The sequence below is a fragment of the Artemia franciscana genome, chromosome 5 (assembly GCF_032884065.1).
Source record: "Artemia franciscana chromosome 5, ASM3288406v1, whole genome shotgun sequence".
NCBI lineage: Eukaryota > Metazoa > Arthropoda > Branchiopoda > Anostraca > Artemiidae > Artemia > Artemia franciscana.
In genome coordinates, this window is record NC_088867.1 from 12,113,563 (window position 1) to 12,131,942 (window position 18,380).

The 18,380-nt window shown below is 35.9% G+C and overlaps 1 protein-coding gene across 9 annotated transcripts in view; it reads left to right on the forward strand.

The window, feature by feature from the left end:
• LOC136026982 (rho-related BTB domain-containing protein 1-like) overlaps window positions 1-18,380 on the forward strand; it is a 218,748-nt gene that overhangs the window by 171,671 nt on the left and 28,697 nt on the right. For 7 of the 9 annotated variants that reach the window (XR_010617465.1, XM_065703854.1, XM_065703855.1 and 4 more), the window contains 2 exons: window positions 8,207-8,227; window positions 17,628-17,741. Coding sequence is in view for 8 of the 9 variants with exons in the window: in XM_065703854.1 (XP_065559926.1) it covers window positions 8,207-8,227; window positions 17,628-17,741 (135 nt within the window). In the remaining variant the exon portion in view is untranslated. The remainder of the gene's footprint in view (window positions 1-8,206; window positions 8,228-17,627; window positions 17,742-18,380) is intronic. The other 2 variants (XM_065703857.1, XM_065703861.1) reach the window with 1 other exon arrangement.

Sequence of the window (18,380 nt, forward strand, 5' to 3'; positions counted from 1 at the left end):
TTGTAAATTTGAAACATAGACGGTGCTAATCAACGTGCAATTATTGATTTACACATTTTAAAAGCAACTAACCAGGAATTTAAGGGACCGGTGCCTCAAATTATATCTTGGTAAGGCCTGGGTATGATTCGGAAAACAATCAGAAATTAAATATAAAAAAGAGCTTTTCAACTGAAAGTAAGGAACAGATTTGGAACCTTTGAACAGACTATTCTTTTTATGAAGGTGGCTGTCTACTCCTTAACTCTTTACTCTGAAGTTTGGCTTTTTTTCAAAATTTTAAAGAAAATATACAATTGAAAAATTTTTAAACAATAAACTTTTGTTTAATGAACAGTATTGAAAAGGAGACAGTCCATATATACCCGACTTCATAAGCGATACTTATTTAGGAATGTTTTGTTTTCATGAATAATTTATGCCCAAATCCAGTTTGCAATGGTCGCATCCAGGGGAAGGTATCCCCCCCCCCGAAATCCTAAATTTCTGGGCACTTTTATTCAAATTATCAACTATAAAGTGTTTGGTATAATCCCCCGTCTGAAAAGAAAAACCTTCGTAAGTCCCTATAGTGGGACAAAGTAGGCTCAGGTTAGCCGTAGAAAATTTTGCCTGGTTAAGTGGAATAGTTAACTTTTTAGCTGGTAGGCCAAAACGTGAAAGATTTTTGCTTTCTTTGCCTTTCCTGGAGAAGATAATTCAGTAAGGGATAAAATCACTAAGTGCTAGATGGCATGGGTGATTTTTTCTTTCCGACTTTTGTGCAAATATCCATGGACCTGCGTATCGACACCAAAGAGGGAAATATTCAAGCAGAATATTTGGTATATCTAGCTAAAGATTATTTTGAATAATTGTATGCCTTATACGCTAAATTAAGACACATTACTCAGGTATAGATTGGTATCTATTTATTTCAGTTATTGAGTAGAAAAAAAAGTTCATGCAATGGTTTAAAAGCCAAATTTTGCTCTCCTGTAATTTTTAAATATTATTATAACTACTTGTTTTTTTGAACGATAATATTGATCCGAACTTTTTTATAGGTATTTACGCAGGGGGACCTTCTTGCCTAATTCTCTCCAACAGAACATTATAATTTTCCCCTCCAAAGAGCCTTATTGCCCTTTTTGGGGGGATGTGAGGGTGGAATCAAGCTATCAAGTTTTTTCCTTCCCGAAGCAGACTCGCGCGCACGTGATTATCCTCAGACAATTGAAATAAATATTTTTATTATTCCACAGTTCAATTCCCAAATTCGCAATTCCGAAAATGTGCGCAGTTTATGTTTTGATTGGTTTATTCCAAAGAGACTAAATAATTTGGAAACCTTTCAAAACAGTAAGAAAATCCTTGTAAGATATACTTCAAATTCCTTTGAGCTGAGAATACTGTCGTTGATTTCCGGGGAAATTCAGCGAAAAAAAAGTGATCAAACTTGTTTACAAGAAAAACGTTCATTTTAACGGTGATTGTAATATTGAATGGATACAATCAATAAATAGCCCCACTTCCCTCGTCTAGAAAGCTTTTATAATCCTTTATACGTAGATCTAAGAAAACTTTACACATTTCAATGACCCTAACAGTTGTAGCTTGCAACTGATTTTCTTTTTATGTTTTACTGGTTAAGGAACAGTTTCCTCAGTTCTTCTACATGCCGAAAATTTACCTAGTTTAAGCTGTAACCGTTTCAAACAGTTCGTGGTAACGAACTGTAAGGAGTGACATGGCTCAATAGTAAACGAAACTCTAAAAAACGATTTTGATACTAATAGATACATCAAAAGAATTAGATTTTTATGCTGATTTTAAATATATAAGTTTCATCAAATTTGGTCTTACCCATCGAAAGTTACAAGTCTGAAAAAATTTGCCTTATTTTGGAAAATAGGGGGAAACACCCCCTAAAAGTCATAGAATCGTAACAAAATCACACCATCGCATTCAGCGTATCAGAGAACCCTACTGTAGAAGTTTCAAGCTCCTATCTACAAAAATGTGGAACTTCGTATTTTTTGCCAGAAGAGCGATTTTTGCCAGGGGTGATCGTATCGACCCAGTGGTCATAGAATGTTACAAGAGGGTTCATTCCAATGGGAATTAAAAGTTCTAGTGCCCTTTTTAATTGACCAAAAATTGGAGGACACCAAGGCCCCCTCCCACGCACATTTTTTTACCAAATTCACTGGATCAAAATTTGATATGAGATAGCCATTTTGTTCAGCTTAGTCGAAAACCTAATAACTATGTCTTTGGGGACGACTTCATCCCCCACAGTCCCTGGGGGTGGGGCTGTAAGTTACAAACCTTGAACAGTGTTTACATACAGTAATGGTTATTGGGAAGTATACAGACGTTTTCAGGGGGATATTTTTGGTTGGGGAGGGGGATGAGGAGAGGGGGCTACGTGGGAGGATCTTTCCTTGGAGGAATTTGTCATGGGGAAAGAGAAATTCCATGAAGGGGACGCAGGATTTTCTAGCATTATTTAAAAAAACAATGAAAAAATAATCATGTAAAAGTTTTTTCAACTGAAAGTAAGGAGCAGCATTAAAACGAACAGAAATTATTACTCATTTGAGGGGTTCATATCCTTCTAAGTACGTCTCTCTTTGCGCTAAAGTATGTTTAGTAATTTCAAACTATTTATTATACGGTCTTTGTTATTTAGGGGTCATTCTTAAAGAATTGGGACAAAATTTAAGCTTTAGTATAAAGAGCGAGGTATTAGCGAGGGGGCAAACCCTCCTCATATAAGTAATAAAAATTTACGAATATAGAAGTTCGTTACGTAAGTTAATTGCTAAGTTACGTATATTTTTTACTAATAAAAACGTTCGTACAAAATTAAAAGTTCTAGTTGTCTAAATAAGTAACCAAAAAATTGGAGGACAGCTAGGGCTCCTCCCCCCACCCCTTTTTTTCAAAATCGCCCGATCACATCTAAAAGAAAGCCATTTAGCCAAAAAATAAATATACAAATTACGTTTTAATTATTCATATGCGGAGAGCCAAAATCAAACATGCATTAATTCAAAAACGTTCAGAAATAAAAAAAAAAACAAGTTTTTTCGACTGAAAGTAAGGAGCGACATTAAAACTTAAAACGGACAGAAATTATTCCGTATATGAAAAAGACTGTCCCCTCCTCAACGTCCCGCTTTTTACGCTAAAGTTTTTTACTGTTTGAAAAGTAGGATTGAGAGAAAGAGTCAAACTTTAGCGTAAAGAGCAGGAAGTTGAGGAGGGAACAGCCCCTTTCATATACGGAATAATTTCTGTTCGTTTTAGGTTTTAATGACGCTCCTTACTTTCAGTTGGAAAACTTTTTTTTTATTTAATATAATAAAGAGCCTAAAAATTTGGAAACCTTTCAAGTCAGTCAGGAAATCCTTATAAGAAATCCTTCAGATGTTATTTTGTTGAGAGTTTTGTCCTTAATTTCCGGGGAAATTAAACGAAAAAAAGTAATCGAACATGTTTACAAGAAAAATTTTTGTTTTAGCGGTTACTTTAGGTTTGACTGGATGAACTTAATGACCCCACCTCCATCCTCCTTAGAGATGTTTCTTAATCTAGAGACGTATTATACGCATTTCTACAAAATTATGCATAGCTTGTAACAGTGGCATACTCAGAAAATAATTAGGGGGGCTGGCCGGGGATCCCTAGGCCAACCAACGGAAAACTTTAAAAATTCCTTAGAACAAACGGTATTTTGAGGCATTACTTTAAGTATATTTTAGCTCTTTGAATGCAAGTTTTGAGTAAGAACTAAGGAATGAATGATAAAACCAAGCAGATTAAATCAGATTTAAAAACAAAACGCAATTTTTCTTGAGGGGGGCTAAAGTCCCTTTAGCCCCCCCCCCCCCGTAGGTGTGCGCCTGGCTTTTAATCCTGAAAAATTCAGTTATGGTTTACATTTGATTTTCTTTTGAACAGCTGAACAGTTTCTTTAATCCTTTTTCAGTCTAGGGTGAACCCGCAAATAAATCTTGGTGTTTGTATAAACTGCTCTTTATTAACAAAAAACTCTATTTATCCAAAATATGTAGAAAACCGAAAAGTGGAGAGCTAACTCTTAATATTAAAACTAACTCTACAAAAACTCATCGTAGCACCAAGTGTCAGAGACTGCCAAAGTCGTGCACGTTCCTCCTATCCTCCAATTGCTTAAGAGTTCCTCTCTTAACTCCCTTTTATGAAGTTCCAGTTTCCTTAGAATATTTCATGATGTATTTTTTTCTACCTCATTTGACGAATTTTCGCTTTTCGTTTGGCCTCGGATGAATGACGCCAAAAAACTCGTAGAATTGGATTAAATAAAAACAATATAATTCGAATTGCCAAAAGATAACAAAATTCAAAGCAACAAAAAATAAAATGTTCCCAATATCTAATTGAAGGAAAAAAGAAATTTTAGTAAAGAGATTCAATAAACGAAATTGCACAAATGGCGAGCCATCAAACTGCGAATTTAAGATTTATTTAACTCGAAAGTTCTGGTAGGATGTGGTAATTTAAACAGAAAATATTCCGTTAATACCACGTAAGGCATTCTAAGACAGTTTTTATGGCACTTGGTATTAACCAAGTGACATATAGCAATCGCCAATTCTGTCGGTCCCGGTTTTGCTACTTTAGGCACTTCCAGGTAAGCTAGGACGATGAAATTTGGCAGACGTATCAGGGACGGGGCCATCTTAAATTAGAAATAGTCGTTTTCCCAATTTGACCATCTGGGGGGAGGGAGTGGGGGCCGGTTAATTCGGAAAAAATAGAAAAATTGAAGTATTTTTAACTTACGAACTGTTGATCAGATCTTAATGAAATTTGATGTTTGGAAGGATATCGTGTCTCAGAGCTATTATTTTAAATCCCGACCGGATCTGGTGACATTGGGGGGGGGGGATATGGGAGGGGGAAACCTAAAATCTTGGAAAACACTTAGAGTGGAGGGATCGGGATGAAACTTGGTGGGAAAAATAAGCACAAGTCCTAGATACATGATTGACATAACCGGAACGAATCCGCTCTCTTTGGGGTGGTTGGGGGGGGGGGGCTAATTCTGAAAAATTAAAAAAATGAGGTATTTTTAACTTACGAACGGGTGATCGGATCTCAATGAAATTTGATATTTAGAAGGATATGGTGTCTTAGAGCTCTTATTTTAAATCCCGACCAGATCTGGTGACATTGGGGGGGGGATTTGGGAGGGGGAAACCTAAAACTTGGAAAAAACTTAGAGTGGAGGGATCGGGATGAAACTTGGTGGGAATATTAAGCACAAGTCCTAGATACATGATTGACATAACCGGAACGGATCCGCTCTCTTTGGGGTAGTTGGGGGGGGGGGGTAATTCTGAAAAATTAGAAAAAATGAGGTATTTTTAACTTACGAACGGGTGATCGGATCTCAATGAAATTTGATATTTAGAAGGATATCGTGTCTCAGAGCTCTTATTTTAAACCCGACCGGATCTGGTGACATTGGGGGGGGGGGGAGTTGGGAGGGGGAAACCTAAAACTTGGAAAACACTTAGAGTGGAGGGATCGGGATGAAACTTGGTGGGAAAAATAAGCACAAGCCCTAGATACATGATTGACATAACCGGAACGGATCCGCTCTCTTTGGAGTAGTTGGGGTGGGGGGGTAATTCTGAAAAATTAGAAAAAAGGAGGTATTTTTAACTTGCGAACGGGTGATCGGATCTCAATGAAATTTGAGGATATCGTGTCTCAAAGCTCTTATTTTAAATCCTGACCGGATCTGGTGACATTGGGGGAAGTTTGGGGTGGGGAACCTAAAATCATGGAAAACGCTTAGATTGGAGGGATCGGGATGAAACTTGGTGGAAAAAATAAGAGCAGAAGTCTTACATACGTGATTTACATAATTGGAACGGATCCGCTCTATTGGAGGGGTGGGGCTAATTCTGAAAAATAAGAAAAAATGACGTATTTTTAACTTACGAAGTGTGATCGGATCTTCATGAAACTTCATATTTAGAAGGACCTCGTAACTCAGATATCTTATTTTAAATCTCAACCGGATCTAGCGTAATTGGGGGGGGGGGCATTTGGGGGGACCGGAAATCTTAGAAAATACTTAAAGCGGTGAGATCAGGATAAAACTGGATGGGAAGAATAGAAACCTGTCTAAAATACGTGACTGACATAACCGGACCGGTTCTGCTCTCTTTAGTGGAATTGGGGGGGGGGGGTTAATTTTGAAAATTGAGGTATTTGTAACTTACGAAAGGGTGACCAGATCTTAATGAAATTTGATATTTAGAAGGATCTTGTGCTTTAAAGTTCTAATGTTAAATTCCTACCAGATCCTGTGACATTGGGGGGAGTTGGAGGGGGAAACCGGAATCGGAAAACGTGAAAATTGGGGTATTTTTATCTTACGAATAGATGATAGGATCTAAATGAAATTTGATTTTTAGAAGGAATTCATGTCTCAACTCTCTTATTTCAAATCCCAACCAGATCTTTTGACATTGGGGGGATTGGAGGGGGAAATCTTGGAAAAACACTTGGAGTGGAGGAATCGGGATGAAGCTTGGTGGATAGAATAAACAAATATCCTTGATACGTGATTGACAGAATCGTACTGGATTCGCTCTCTTTGGGGGATTTGGGGGGAGGGGTTCAGTGATTTGGCGAGTTTGGTGCTTCTGGACATGCTAGGACGATTAAAATTGGTAGGCGTGTCAGGGAGCTGCTCAATTTGACTTGATAAAGTCGTTTTCCCAGATTCGACCATCTGGGGCTAAAGGGAGAGGAAAAATTAGAAAAAAATAGGTATTTATAACTTACGAGTTGGTGATGGGATTTTAACGAATTTTGATATTTAGAAGGACATCGTGACTCAGAGCTCTTATTTTAAATCCTGACCGGCATTAAGCCTCTTATTTTCCTTTTTAAATCAATCTATTGATTCATAGAATTTTGTTAGAGCTCATACCATATGATCTCTTGGCTCTTAGCTCTTCTCGCCTCGTCACAGGTGCCATATGAGCTCTTAGCTCTTGTTTCAGCTAAGGAGGACTGAAAACACCTATTGATCGCGATGAGTATCTAAGAACAGTCGTGATATACAGTAAAACGATAAAATTTCAGCATCGACCGATATATAGGAGCGAATATTTGTAAAGCTATTCTTGGTAATTACCTAGTTCAGAAATTCTAATGTGTGCCTTTTTGAAGAAAAACGTTAGAACGTAATAATTACGAATGTACTAACGTAATAATAGACGAATAATAATAATACGAACGTAATTAATGGAACTGAATAATGCAGAACGTAAATAGTTCAGAAATTCTAATATACTTTTCGCTGAGTAACGTTAGAACCTAAAATCCAATATTTCAGTAAGACTTACCAAAAACTAGATGAATTGTTTCTTTTTAAAGGTTGCTGTCTTTATTGAAATTTTGTTAAGTCAAAAAAATATGCCCTTCAGTATGGTTTTCTATTTTTCTATGTTAGAATAAAAAATATTTTTATCCTTGTCAATTTTTTTCAAAGGTTTGAGGGAAGAGAGAAGTTTATTATTAAATAGAAGACAATTTTACAATACACTTATTACAATACACTTAATTCCCCTCGAATGGCTCCATGGCCAGGGATACAAGGGGGATAAGAAAAAAATCCAGGTCTGCGTAAAATTCCAACTACTATTGAAAGGCTTTTGTCTTTATGTTTTGAGAGCTCCTGCTTTATTATAATGTTCAAAAATGAGTAAGGTTGCAGTTGCTATTGCCGTTTTAATTTAGTCAGACCTCTGGTATGTATCAGACCAATCTCAAAGCGTGGTTTATGGCACTTCACGTACTGATAAATTAAGTCAAGATAGGGTGGCTTCTATCCCTCCCGCTAGATATTTCACCTGTAATGATGATCTGCAGACCTTTTTCACTTGGAGAGTTGTTAAATTTAACCGGTTTTACTCCGCCTGCTTCAATTAATCAAATGGTTCAGAAGTTTAAGCTCGATTTGCAATTTTCTAATTAATACCGAACTGTCTAACCTCCATTTAATTGATCCATGCTTATAAATTTTATGAACAGTTGTAAAGGTGCATTACTAGCAATAATAAATAAATTTTTATTATTTACATACATTTATTTTTCATAAGGTTATACTTTGCACATTTTATTAATCTCTAAGTATTTCTGTTTTTACATGCAGTGCAGGCTGAAATTGCTTATGGTAAGTCTTTTATTATAATTAGATTATACAGGACATGGTTAAGGTGACTCATGTGATTCTTTTTAGTCCACTGTAGGAGAGTCTACAGGTGATTCAGGACTACTGAGTTTCAATTCCGAAAATAATATATGAAAGGGATAAAAGAAAGGTTTTCTGTTTAGCTACTCCCCTTAATTGGAGGATTCAACCTCTAACTTTTATCAATCCTCACTTTTTTTGCATTAGGGAGTTTCTGATGTCAAAGTATCTTAAATTAAAAATAACGTTAAAAAGTAAAAATTTCTGTAATAGTAATATTAAACATAGCGCATGTTGCAAAACGTCCAAAATGATATCGGAGGTTGCATAAGTCACTGTAGCGTTTTGACAAATTTAAATTTCCCGTCAGAGTAACAGCGAAACAAATCCATACGGATTTAACGTTATTTATTAATTCTAAAAGTATTTGCAAACATTTTTTTTCTTAAAAAAGAGTAAAAAATTGGAATCTAAAACGAACAGGAATAAAGTGAGACAGGAAGTCCAACTTAAAACTTACATAACTTACTATGAATGAACAAATGAAACATACTGCTACCAATAACAACTCACTGCAGTACCAAGCCGCCTGAAGCCAGCACAGCTACTAACGCTCCTCCTCCATATCAATCTATTCAAACAAAATGAGAGACTCGTAAAGGAGAGCGAAACGAAGATAATAAAAGGGTAACCAGTCACCGTTGCTGTGAAAGGGTGTTTTCTATTTCAGTTTCAGTGTTTGTTTTAAGATTTGTTTTAATACTTATAACTACTTTTATCTTCTTTGTTTTGGACTGAAGATTGTCAAGCAGAGCCTTGACCAAAATATTTGCATAGTCCTTTTTGTTTTTTCACTTGCTGTTATTATCCTCGTTTCTCTCTTCTTTACAATCCTTTCGTTTTTTCAGAATTAGCCAGTGTGGTCTGAGAAATTATTTAATCTATTCAAAGCCCTCCTCTTTCCACCCTTCCAATAAGTTCTAGTTTCCTTTAAATCTCTCCTTGCGACATCTTCCAATTCGATTCGGGGACGATCCGCTTTTCGTTTAGCCCTAGATAGTTGGCCGACAAGGACCCTCTTTGGCAATCTGTCATTCTTCATCCTGAAAAACGTGCCCTAGCTTATCCTGTCATTCTTCATCCTGAAAAACGTGCCCTAGCTTATCCTTTCTCTCAATATAACCGTAGAAAGCAGGATTGAAACACATTCATACAGCTTACTCTTTGAGATACGGTCAGTCTGTTGGGTACCCAAAACGATCCGTAGGCAATTTCTTTGGAAAACGTCTAGCAACCCCTCTTCCGTTTTTTGGAGCGCCTGCGCTTGAGAACCAAACTTGATCACTGCTATCACTCTAGCTTTCAATATCTTAGTTCGCATGTTTATCTTCCTATTCTTCCAAACTCTTTTCAACTGTGAAAACTACCCTAGGCTTTGGCTATTCTACTCTTAACATCTTCAGTGCACCCACCATCTTTAAGATAATTCTGCCTAAATAAGTGAAGCTGTCCACCTGATCGATATACTCGTTACCCAGCATCATCCTTCACCTTCACTTATTCCTAGCCTAAGCGACTTAGTCTTCTTGACATTAATTTTCAAACATATTCTTGCACCCTTAACTCGCAAATGCTTTTAAAGTTCATTCATTTTGTCAATTGAATATAAAAAACAAGTTTTTCAACTGAAAGCAAGGAGCGACATTAAAACTTAAAACGAACAGAAATTATTCCGTAGTATAGGAAAGGGGCTCAACGTCCTGCTCTTTACGCTAAAGTTTTTTATTGTTTTAAAAAGTAGAACTGTGACAAAGAGTCAAACTTTGGCGTAAAGAGTGGGACGCTGAGGAGGAGAAAGTCCCTTTCGTATACGGAATAATTTCTGTTCGTTTCAAGTTTTAATGTCACTCCTTGCTTTCAGTTGAAAAAAAACTTTTTTTTTATTTAATTTCTGAACGTTTTTGAATTAATTTATGTTTTGGTTTTGGCTCACCGCACACGAATAATTAAAAACAAAATTTGCATATTATTTTTTTTGGCTAAATGGCTTTCTCATAGTTTTGATCGGACGATTTTGGTAAAAAAAAGTGGGTGGGAGATGAGGCCTAGTTGCCCTCCATTTTTCGGCTACTTAAAAATGCAACTAGAACTTTTTTCGAACGTTTTTATTCGTAACAAATACACGTAACTTATGAATTAACTTACGTAACAAACTTCTTTATACTATATTTTTGTTACGCATATGAGAGTGTTTGCCACCTCGTCAGTACCTCTCTCTTTACACTAAAGTTCGAATTTTATCCCCATTCTTTAAGAATGACCCCTGAATCACAAAGGCCGTAGAATAAATAGTTGCTGCTGCTCCTTACTTCCAGCTGAAAAAACTTTTTTTTATTTATTTTCTCATTGTTTTTTTAAATAATGCTGGAAAATCCTGCACCCCCTTCGTGGAAATTCTCTTCCCTTGTGATAAATTCCTCCATGGAAATATCCTTCCACGTACCCCCCCTCAACGCGAAAAAATCCCCCTGAAAACGTCTGTACACTTCCCAATAACCATTATCATACGTAAACAATGGTCAAAGGTTGTAACTTGCAGTCCCTCCTCCGGGGATTGTGGAGGATTAAGTCGTCCTCAAAGACATAGTTATTAGGTTTTTCGACTATGTTGAACAAAATGGCTATCTCAAAATTTTGATCCGGTGACTTTGGGAAAAAATGAGTGTGGGAGGGGGCCTATGTGCCCTCCAATTTTTTGGACACTTAAAAAGGGCACTACAACTTTTATTTCCGTAGAATGAGTCCTCTCGCGACTCTAGAATCACTGGGTCGATACGATCACCCCTGAAAAAAGAAAAAAAAGAAAGCACGCATCCGTGATCTGTCTTCTCGCAAAAAATACAAAATTCCACATTTTTGTAGATAGAAGCTTGAATCTTCTAAAGTAGGGTTCTCTGATACGCTGAATGTAATGGTGTATTTGTCGTTAAGATTCTATGACTTTTAGGGGGTGTTTCCTCCTATGTTCTAAAATAAGGCAATATTCTCAGGCTCGTAACTTTTGATAGGTAAGATTAAACTTGATGAAACTTACGTATTTAAAATCAGCATAAAAATGCGATTTTTTAAATGTAAACATTGGTATGAAAAAACCGTTTTTTAGAGTTTCGGTTACTATTAAGCCGGGTCGCCCCTTACTACAGTTCGTTACCCTAACTGTTTGATATTTTCATTTAGGATGCTTAAATCAACAGCATAATCTAAGATCTAAGTTTAGGAGAGTTTTACTTCCCCATTGGATTCTGTTTTCTCCCATTGACTTTGCTGTGCTCCTAAGGATACAGTCCATTAGAACCACCCATATAAATGAGGAGACGCCATATAGAACGGAACGCTGTGTAACTCCTGATTTTACACGAAACCAACCACTACCTTAACCGGAGCATTGTTATTTCGTACATAGCACTAATCACTTTAATGTATTTGTCAAGTATACCAAACAAGGATAGGGCCTTCGTTAAAGCTTATCAATCAGTTGAATCAGACCCTTTTTCGTAATCTATAAAACTGAGGACTAAAGGCGTTTGATCACTCAGACACTTCTGAATTACTAATCTAAGAGTGGAAACTTGATCATCTACCCTTCCTAAAACCACACTGTTCTTTTCTTAAAACTTTATCAACAACATCTCTAAGTCTAAAAAGTATCATCATACGAAGCAATTTGCGTCCTACAGAAACGAGGCTAATGCCTTTATAACTACCGCAATCACTCTTATCATCTTTATTATAATTTTTTTTTTATTATGAAGGGGCTTAATTAGAGTTTTTCTAAACTCGCTAGGTACTTCTCCTTTTTCAAAAATCATATGCATAATCTTCAGCGACCTATCTCTAACCTCTCAATCACCATGTTTGAAAAATTCATTCAGCCCCTGTGGCCTTATTATTTTCTAGTTTTTTTAGTGCTGTCACTAATTTTTCCTCACAAAATAAATCTTCTTTCACATCCAAAGTGGCCCAAACTTTTTAATTTTTTTTTTATATCGTTTCCTGTAACTTCATTAAGGTTCAGCACGTTCTCAAAATGTTCTGCCCATCTCTCTCTTGCTCTTTCCTTCTGACTAATTGTGGCCGGGTTTCTATATTTAACTCGGTCAAGATTGACTGAGATTGACTATTCCCTTTCAATTTATTAACACGCCGGTACAATATATTACTATTCTACAGTCTAGCTGCATCTTCCAGATCTTCAGCAATTTTATCCATGGCCTCCACTTCACACCTCCTTAGTTCACATTTTAAGGAAATAAACTAAAATCAACGCTAGTGTGTTAAATCTAGTCGACGATAGTTTATTCACCAAAGTCTCAGCAGCCTTTATTAGACTTGCCATGATTCTTGTTGGAAATTGACCTTGCAAAACTGTAACAGAGATAAATAGCTCTATTCCTAATTGCTTAAGTGTGGGTATTTACCGTTGCTCTTACATCTGAAGGTTGTAATTTAATTGACCAAAGTATCTACGAGGTATTACGTCTTAGAACATATTTTCAGTTGCTAAAAGCAGTGAGTTTAATAGCATCTTCTCTGATGGTTTTTTCTTCTTTTTTTTAACCTAGCTGTCTACAGATTTTAAAGCCCCAAACTAGAGGTCCACCAACTAAAACTTTTGTCTGTTAAAGAGTTGATAAGTCGTGTCTTCAAGAAAAGGGAAAAAGAGTCGCTTAACTTTAGGTATACATCGTCGCTTTTGCGTCCAGCAGTTTTAACTGAAAATTTTCTTTTTTGATCATGTTAACCTCAGATTTTATATCCCATTATGTTGGTTCATAGACTGAAAGTTTTACCTGCAGGACTAATTAACGCCGTTGGGGGAGGGGGGGGGGCTTTAATACTCTGTTTAAAAATTGATTTAAGAGAGCTGAATACCACCTAATATAACAGACCTTCAATTTTCTTTTAATACTTTCGTGCACGTTAGTTGCAACCTTCAGGCGAAATGGCGGTGCCATGTCTCGAAACTTAATGTCTTAATCTTCGGGCACTTCAATACAGAAGCAGCTGACTATGCCCTTTGACTGAAAATTTTCCTTCTTAAGTTATTTTTTAATGTGTAAGTGCTTTTAGAAAATGTATTTTAATTTAACTTTCCCTTGCCCTCGAAACGCAGCCTTAACCCCCGAGTAGGTTGCACATGCTATCTTTTCACTCTCATCTTTTTGATATTCAAAAAGGCTCAGAAATGAACGGGATAATTAAAATTGTATCCCTTATATAAAAGAAATTGGTTCTGAAATTCAATTGACCTACTCAAGATTTTCAGTTGAAAATACTCTACTAGGGTAATGAAACGATTCTACTCCTCTTAAATTGAATATACATTTTGTAGTCAGTCTAAAGGATGTAAATTGCCTATCATAATAGATTTAGACTTCTTAGAAAGTTCGTTTCTACAGTAATACCTCCTTTCCATTAGTGCCGGGCATTAAAGTGAAAGATTGAAGTTGGTTATGCGTATAAGACTAAACCATAAAAATTGCCTCAAAAAGGTACCTATCATAACAGATTTAGACTTCTTAGAAAGTTCGTATCTATAGTAACACCATCTTTCCATTAGTGCCGTGCATTAAAGTGAAAGATAGAAGTTGGTTATGCGCGTAAGACCAAATCATAAAATTTGCCATAAAAAATTGATTATCATAATAGATTTAAAGTGCATTAAAATTGCTGTGATTTCCTCTTTTAGCTAGCACCTTAATTTAAATACATCGACTTAATTTGATTACCCGAATTAATTTAAATTTAATTTAGGTATCCATGAAATTATTTATATTTATGAATTTATTATAATTTTATTTAAATATCAATTAACTTAATTTAAATGTCCCAACTTAATTTAAATGTATAGCAACTTAATTTAATTTACCAAAGAATAATTAAAACAATCTGTATAACGAATATAACCTGAACTCGTGGCAGTTTTCGAAATATTAGAAGTCGATGTAAAAAGCTTAGCTTAATGACCAAGAAGAAATTCTTAGGTTCATTTGGCAATTTTCATTTTTACTTTATGGGTTGCATTTCTTCATGTATTGATATGTAAGGATCTCACGTCATTTGCGGCATTAGTTTTTTTTAATGCTTCTGGGAAAAGTACAAGGGATACGCATAAGGGGTAGTATTTGAGTTTGTTTACCCGTTGTTGTTTTTTAACGTTGTTTTATCTTAACTGTGTGGCCTAAGAAGAATTCTCGAGTTGGTTCGACAATCAGTGCGGCTCCCCCCTCCACGTGCATTAAAGTTAAAGATAGAATTTGATTGTGCGCATAAGACCAAACTTTTCACGAATTGCTCGCGAAAAGATTATTAAATACAAATTAAAAATACCAAATAGTTTATTTAGAGAATGGAAAACAGAACTTATAGTATCCCTAAAGCTGTCCTTATACCAGCTCTGTTATTCTCAATAGTTTGACAGATCGTTTGAATTTAATTTTGTAATTTGCGAGAATAGTTATGCAATAGTTGTGGTAGAGAATTAAGGGAGTATTACAGCCCTATCAAGAGGAGTATTACTCAGAAGCATCTTTGAGGCCAGCGTATCAAGAAAAGGAAGAAAGGAGGAGTAGACAGCTAGAACATTATAAATATCAACTTTGGAGTCAGATTTGTTGTCCCTTGCAAGAAGCGGATTATGGCTTGATCGACCCAGTGGATAGGTCGATTCAGTCGACCTTGGATTCAGTCGATAGAAACAGGAAAGTCAAGCTTTGGATGTAGCAGCTCAATAGTGTTGGCATGATTCAGAGGTTCCCAAAGAGACTCGGTTTGTGGGAATAATATCTGACCATAGGAAATACCATGCTTCCTTGTCTTGCATCAGCAGGTTCTAACCAATGTGTAGGGTTTGCTAGAATTTTAATAAGACCCTAAAACTGTCCCTATACCATATCTGTTATTTTCAATAGTTTGCCGCTTTAAAACACCTACTAAAATTTATAATAATAAGTGGCATTCAGACGACAGAAAAAAATATATATACGACTGATGTATAAATACACTTATCTCATACGACTGGTGTAAACTGGCATATCCTGCTATGTTAAAAAAGAAGTTGGAAATTAGGCGCGCCTTGAAGCCCCACCCAATGATGGTACTGTATGTTGAAAGACAGCGTTGCCATGTTGATTAAAATATCAATGTATTCAAAAGATCGTTCATGTTTAATGAACGTCATTTATTAAACGATCATAGGAATAAAACTGATAAGTAATCAGAAGAAAATATATTTTTATTTCACGTTTTATTTTTTATTCCTTTTAATTAGTTTTATAAACATGAAATGTTTTGAAAAGCGAACTTATAACAGGCAACTTTCATGAGAATATTTTTGGAAGAAAATGAAGACAGACGAGCGCAATCACGACATTTTCGGGCACCAGAAACTTGCTCAGTTGGACATCTGCATCATATAGCTTTTGTCTGTGGTTCAGACACTCGGCTTTGTCTAGGACTTAGCCTGAAACAATCTAGGACTGAATTTATTAGGCCTAGGATTAAGTCTGAAATAACAGTCTTAGGTTAAGACCGGTATTCAGACCTAGATAACAATCTAAGACTGAGTCTGAAGCTGAAAATTCAAAAGTGCTCAACTCGGTTTTAAGACTATATCCGAAATCATCGACTAATATGATCAATGTGAACTCGTATAGCCTGGCAGGGGCCCTTTTTCCACCGGTTTACCACCTTTCTGGGGCTTAGAAAACTCTTAATACAAAAAAAAATATTTCTATAATATTAGTTGGGAATTTATTAGATTCTAAACCTACCAAATATGACCAAGAATGAATTGATAAGCTTCCTGGGACAGGGAAATAAACTGTATTTTTTATTCTTTTAGTGTTCTCAAAACAACTTTCTAATCAAATAAACAGGATATAGATGATTATAGATGATTTAACCTTGTATTCTTAAAACTAAAGTGAAAATTTTCTTGAACTATATGTATTGATGCGATAAATATGTCTTGTCTCATACTCGAATCTTGTATTGAGGCAATATCTTGAATCGTATCGTCTATACATATGAAACCTGAAACAAATTAGATACTGTTTATTGCTGACCAAATAAAAAGTGTGTGACTAGAAAGGTCGGGAGGCTTTGAGGCCCTACCCAAAATCCTAGATTTTCTTGAGTAGGTATCGTATCGACCACACTTGGACAGTGTCAGAATTTAGCTATAAAACTAATTTATTTTGCAATGTCTAGCGACTGTGGAAAGCTTAGGTTAAATTAGATCAGTGCACTAGGTTACTTTGTCCATGATACCCGGCTGACTGACCGTATTTCAAGCAGTAGGTTGGACAAAAAATATGGTTCAATCCCGCTTTCTAGGGCTATAATGAAAGAAAGGTTGAGATGGCTAGGCCACGTTCTGTGGATGAAGGATGACAGATTACCGAAGATTGTCCTTTTTGGCCAACCGTCTGGGGCTACACGGAAAGCAGGTCGTCCTTGTCTGGGTTGGGAGGATGTCATAAATAAAGATTTAAAGGAAATGGGAACTTCCTGGGAGGGTGTAAAGAGGGAAGCTGTGAATAGATTAGGTTGGAGGAGGAGCGTGCGTAGCTGTGTTGGCCTCAGGCGGCTTGGTGTTGCAGCGAGTTATTAGTAGTAGTAGTAGTAGTAGTATTTATGCTATGTAGGAAAGGAACAGATCTAGTCAAAGAAGAACTCAGTGTCTAGTTAGGGGCCATTCGAGATGAGATTTTACTAATACCGAGATTTAGCTTACCACTATCACTTTACATTGCAAAAAAAAATGGGTCTAATGGCTCTATTCCAAGTGACATTGTCCAAGTGTGATCAATATAATACGTAAGTACCTTTTCTTGGATTTGTGGGCGCTAAATATCCAAAATATGTTTTTTTTGGATAACCCCCCCCCCCCCAAAAAAAAGGATCTTTGCGTACTTGCCTATGTGTAGTCTCTTGAACGACTGATGCTATCGGCAATATGATTTCAATGCTGATATTGGTAAAGACGTGAAGGGATTTAGGGGGTGGATGTATGGGTAATGATCTTCATAATGTAGCTAGTGGTGCTATTTTATAAAATTGTAATGTTACCAAATGTGTGGTCCGAATGTTCCTGCTGAGAATGACTGCCTCATACCAAAAATTATTCTCTTTAGGTTTTATTAGTTTACTAGGACTTAAGAAACATACAAGCCCTCTAAAACTAGTATGACAACCTCATTATCTAAGTACGTATTCCTGATTAAGATTTCTTTATTGTAGCAAAACTGTTTACAAATTATGTTTTGTTTCAACATGTTTGTTTTAATCCAGTTTCTTATTCTTTTTAAATCATTGACAGGAAGTAAAAACTGTTGCTGAGTACCTGGAACTTCATGAGCTTCACCAATACCTCACTAATATCCAAACAAAAGAAGACTTCTTGAATAGGGATGTAAAGAAAACTTTCAGACAGGTGAGTGATCCTTTTTTAGAATACATTTTGTCTGCTGAAGGGTGCCACTTTGTTGAGGCGAAACATTAAAAATCTTTTGAAGTACCAAGGACAGTGAAAATAAATTTTAGTTGTTTGAAGTGGTTAAGTGGAAACTTACGCAACTCAATATATTTAAAAAAATTAGAATTCATAAAAAATTTGATAAATATAAAACTCGATATAAAAAATCGATTTAAGGTATAACAAATTTTATCTTAAAAACTTATCAATCCAAATCTTATGAAAAATACCTCCAAATACGGTTATGCTAATAGTACGGTTCCAAACAGCTTGGGAGGGTATAGTTTCTTTTGAGGGTGTACTTTTCTTTGAAGGTGTTGTTGTCTTTGAGAATCAACAGCTTGTTAGTGTTTGGAATTTTACGGACAAGAAACGCTGTCAAACTTAACTAATCAGTTTTACTTATTTATTTCTACGGCTGAACTTGGCAAAACTAAAAAAAAATTGATAATGCCCTAAACTTCATGATTTTGAAACGTTTAAAATGTATAAGTCTTAGAAAATTCAAGTTTTCATGTATGAACCTTAGATAGGTCCAAACGGCAAAAATATAATGTCCTGATGAAAGGGCAAAAACCTGATGTCCTCTCTGATTAA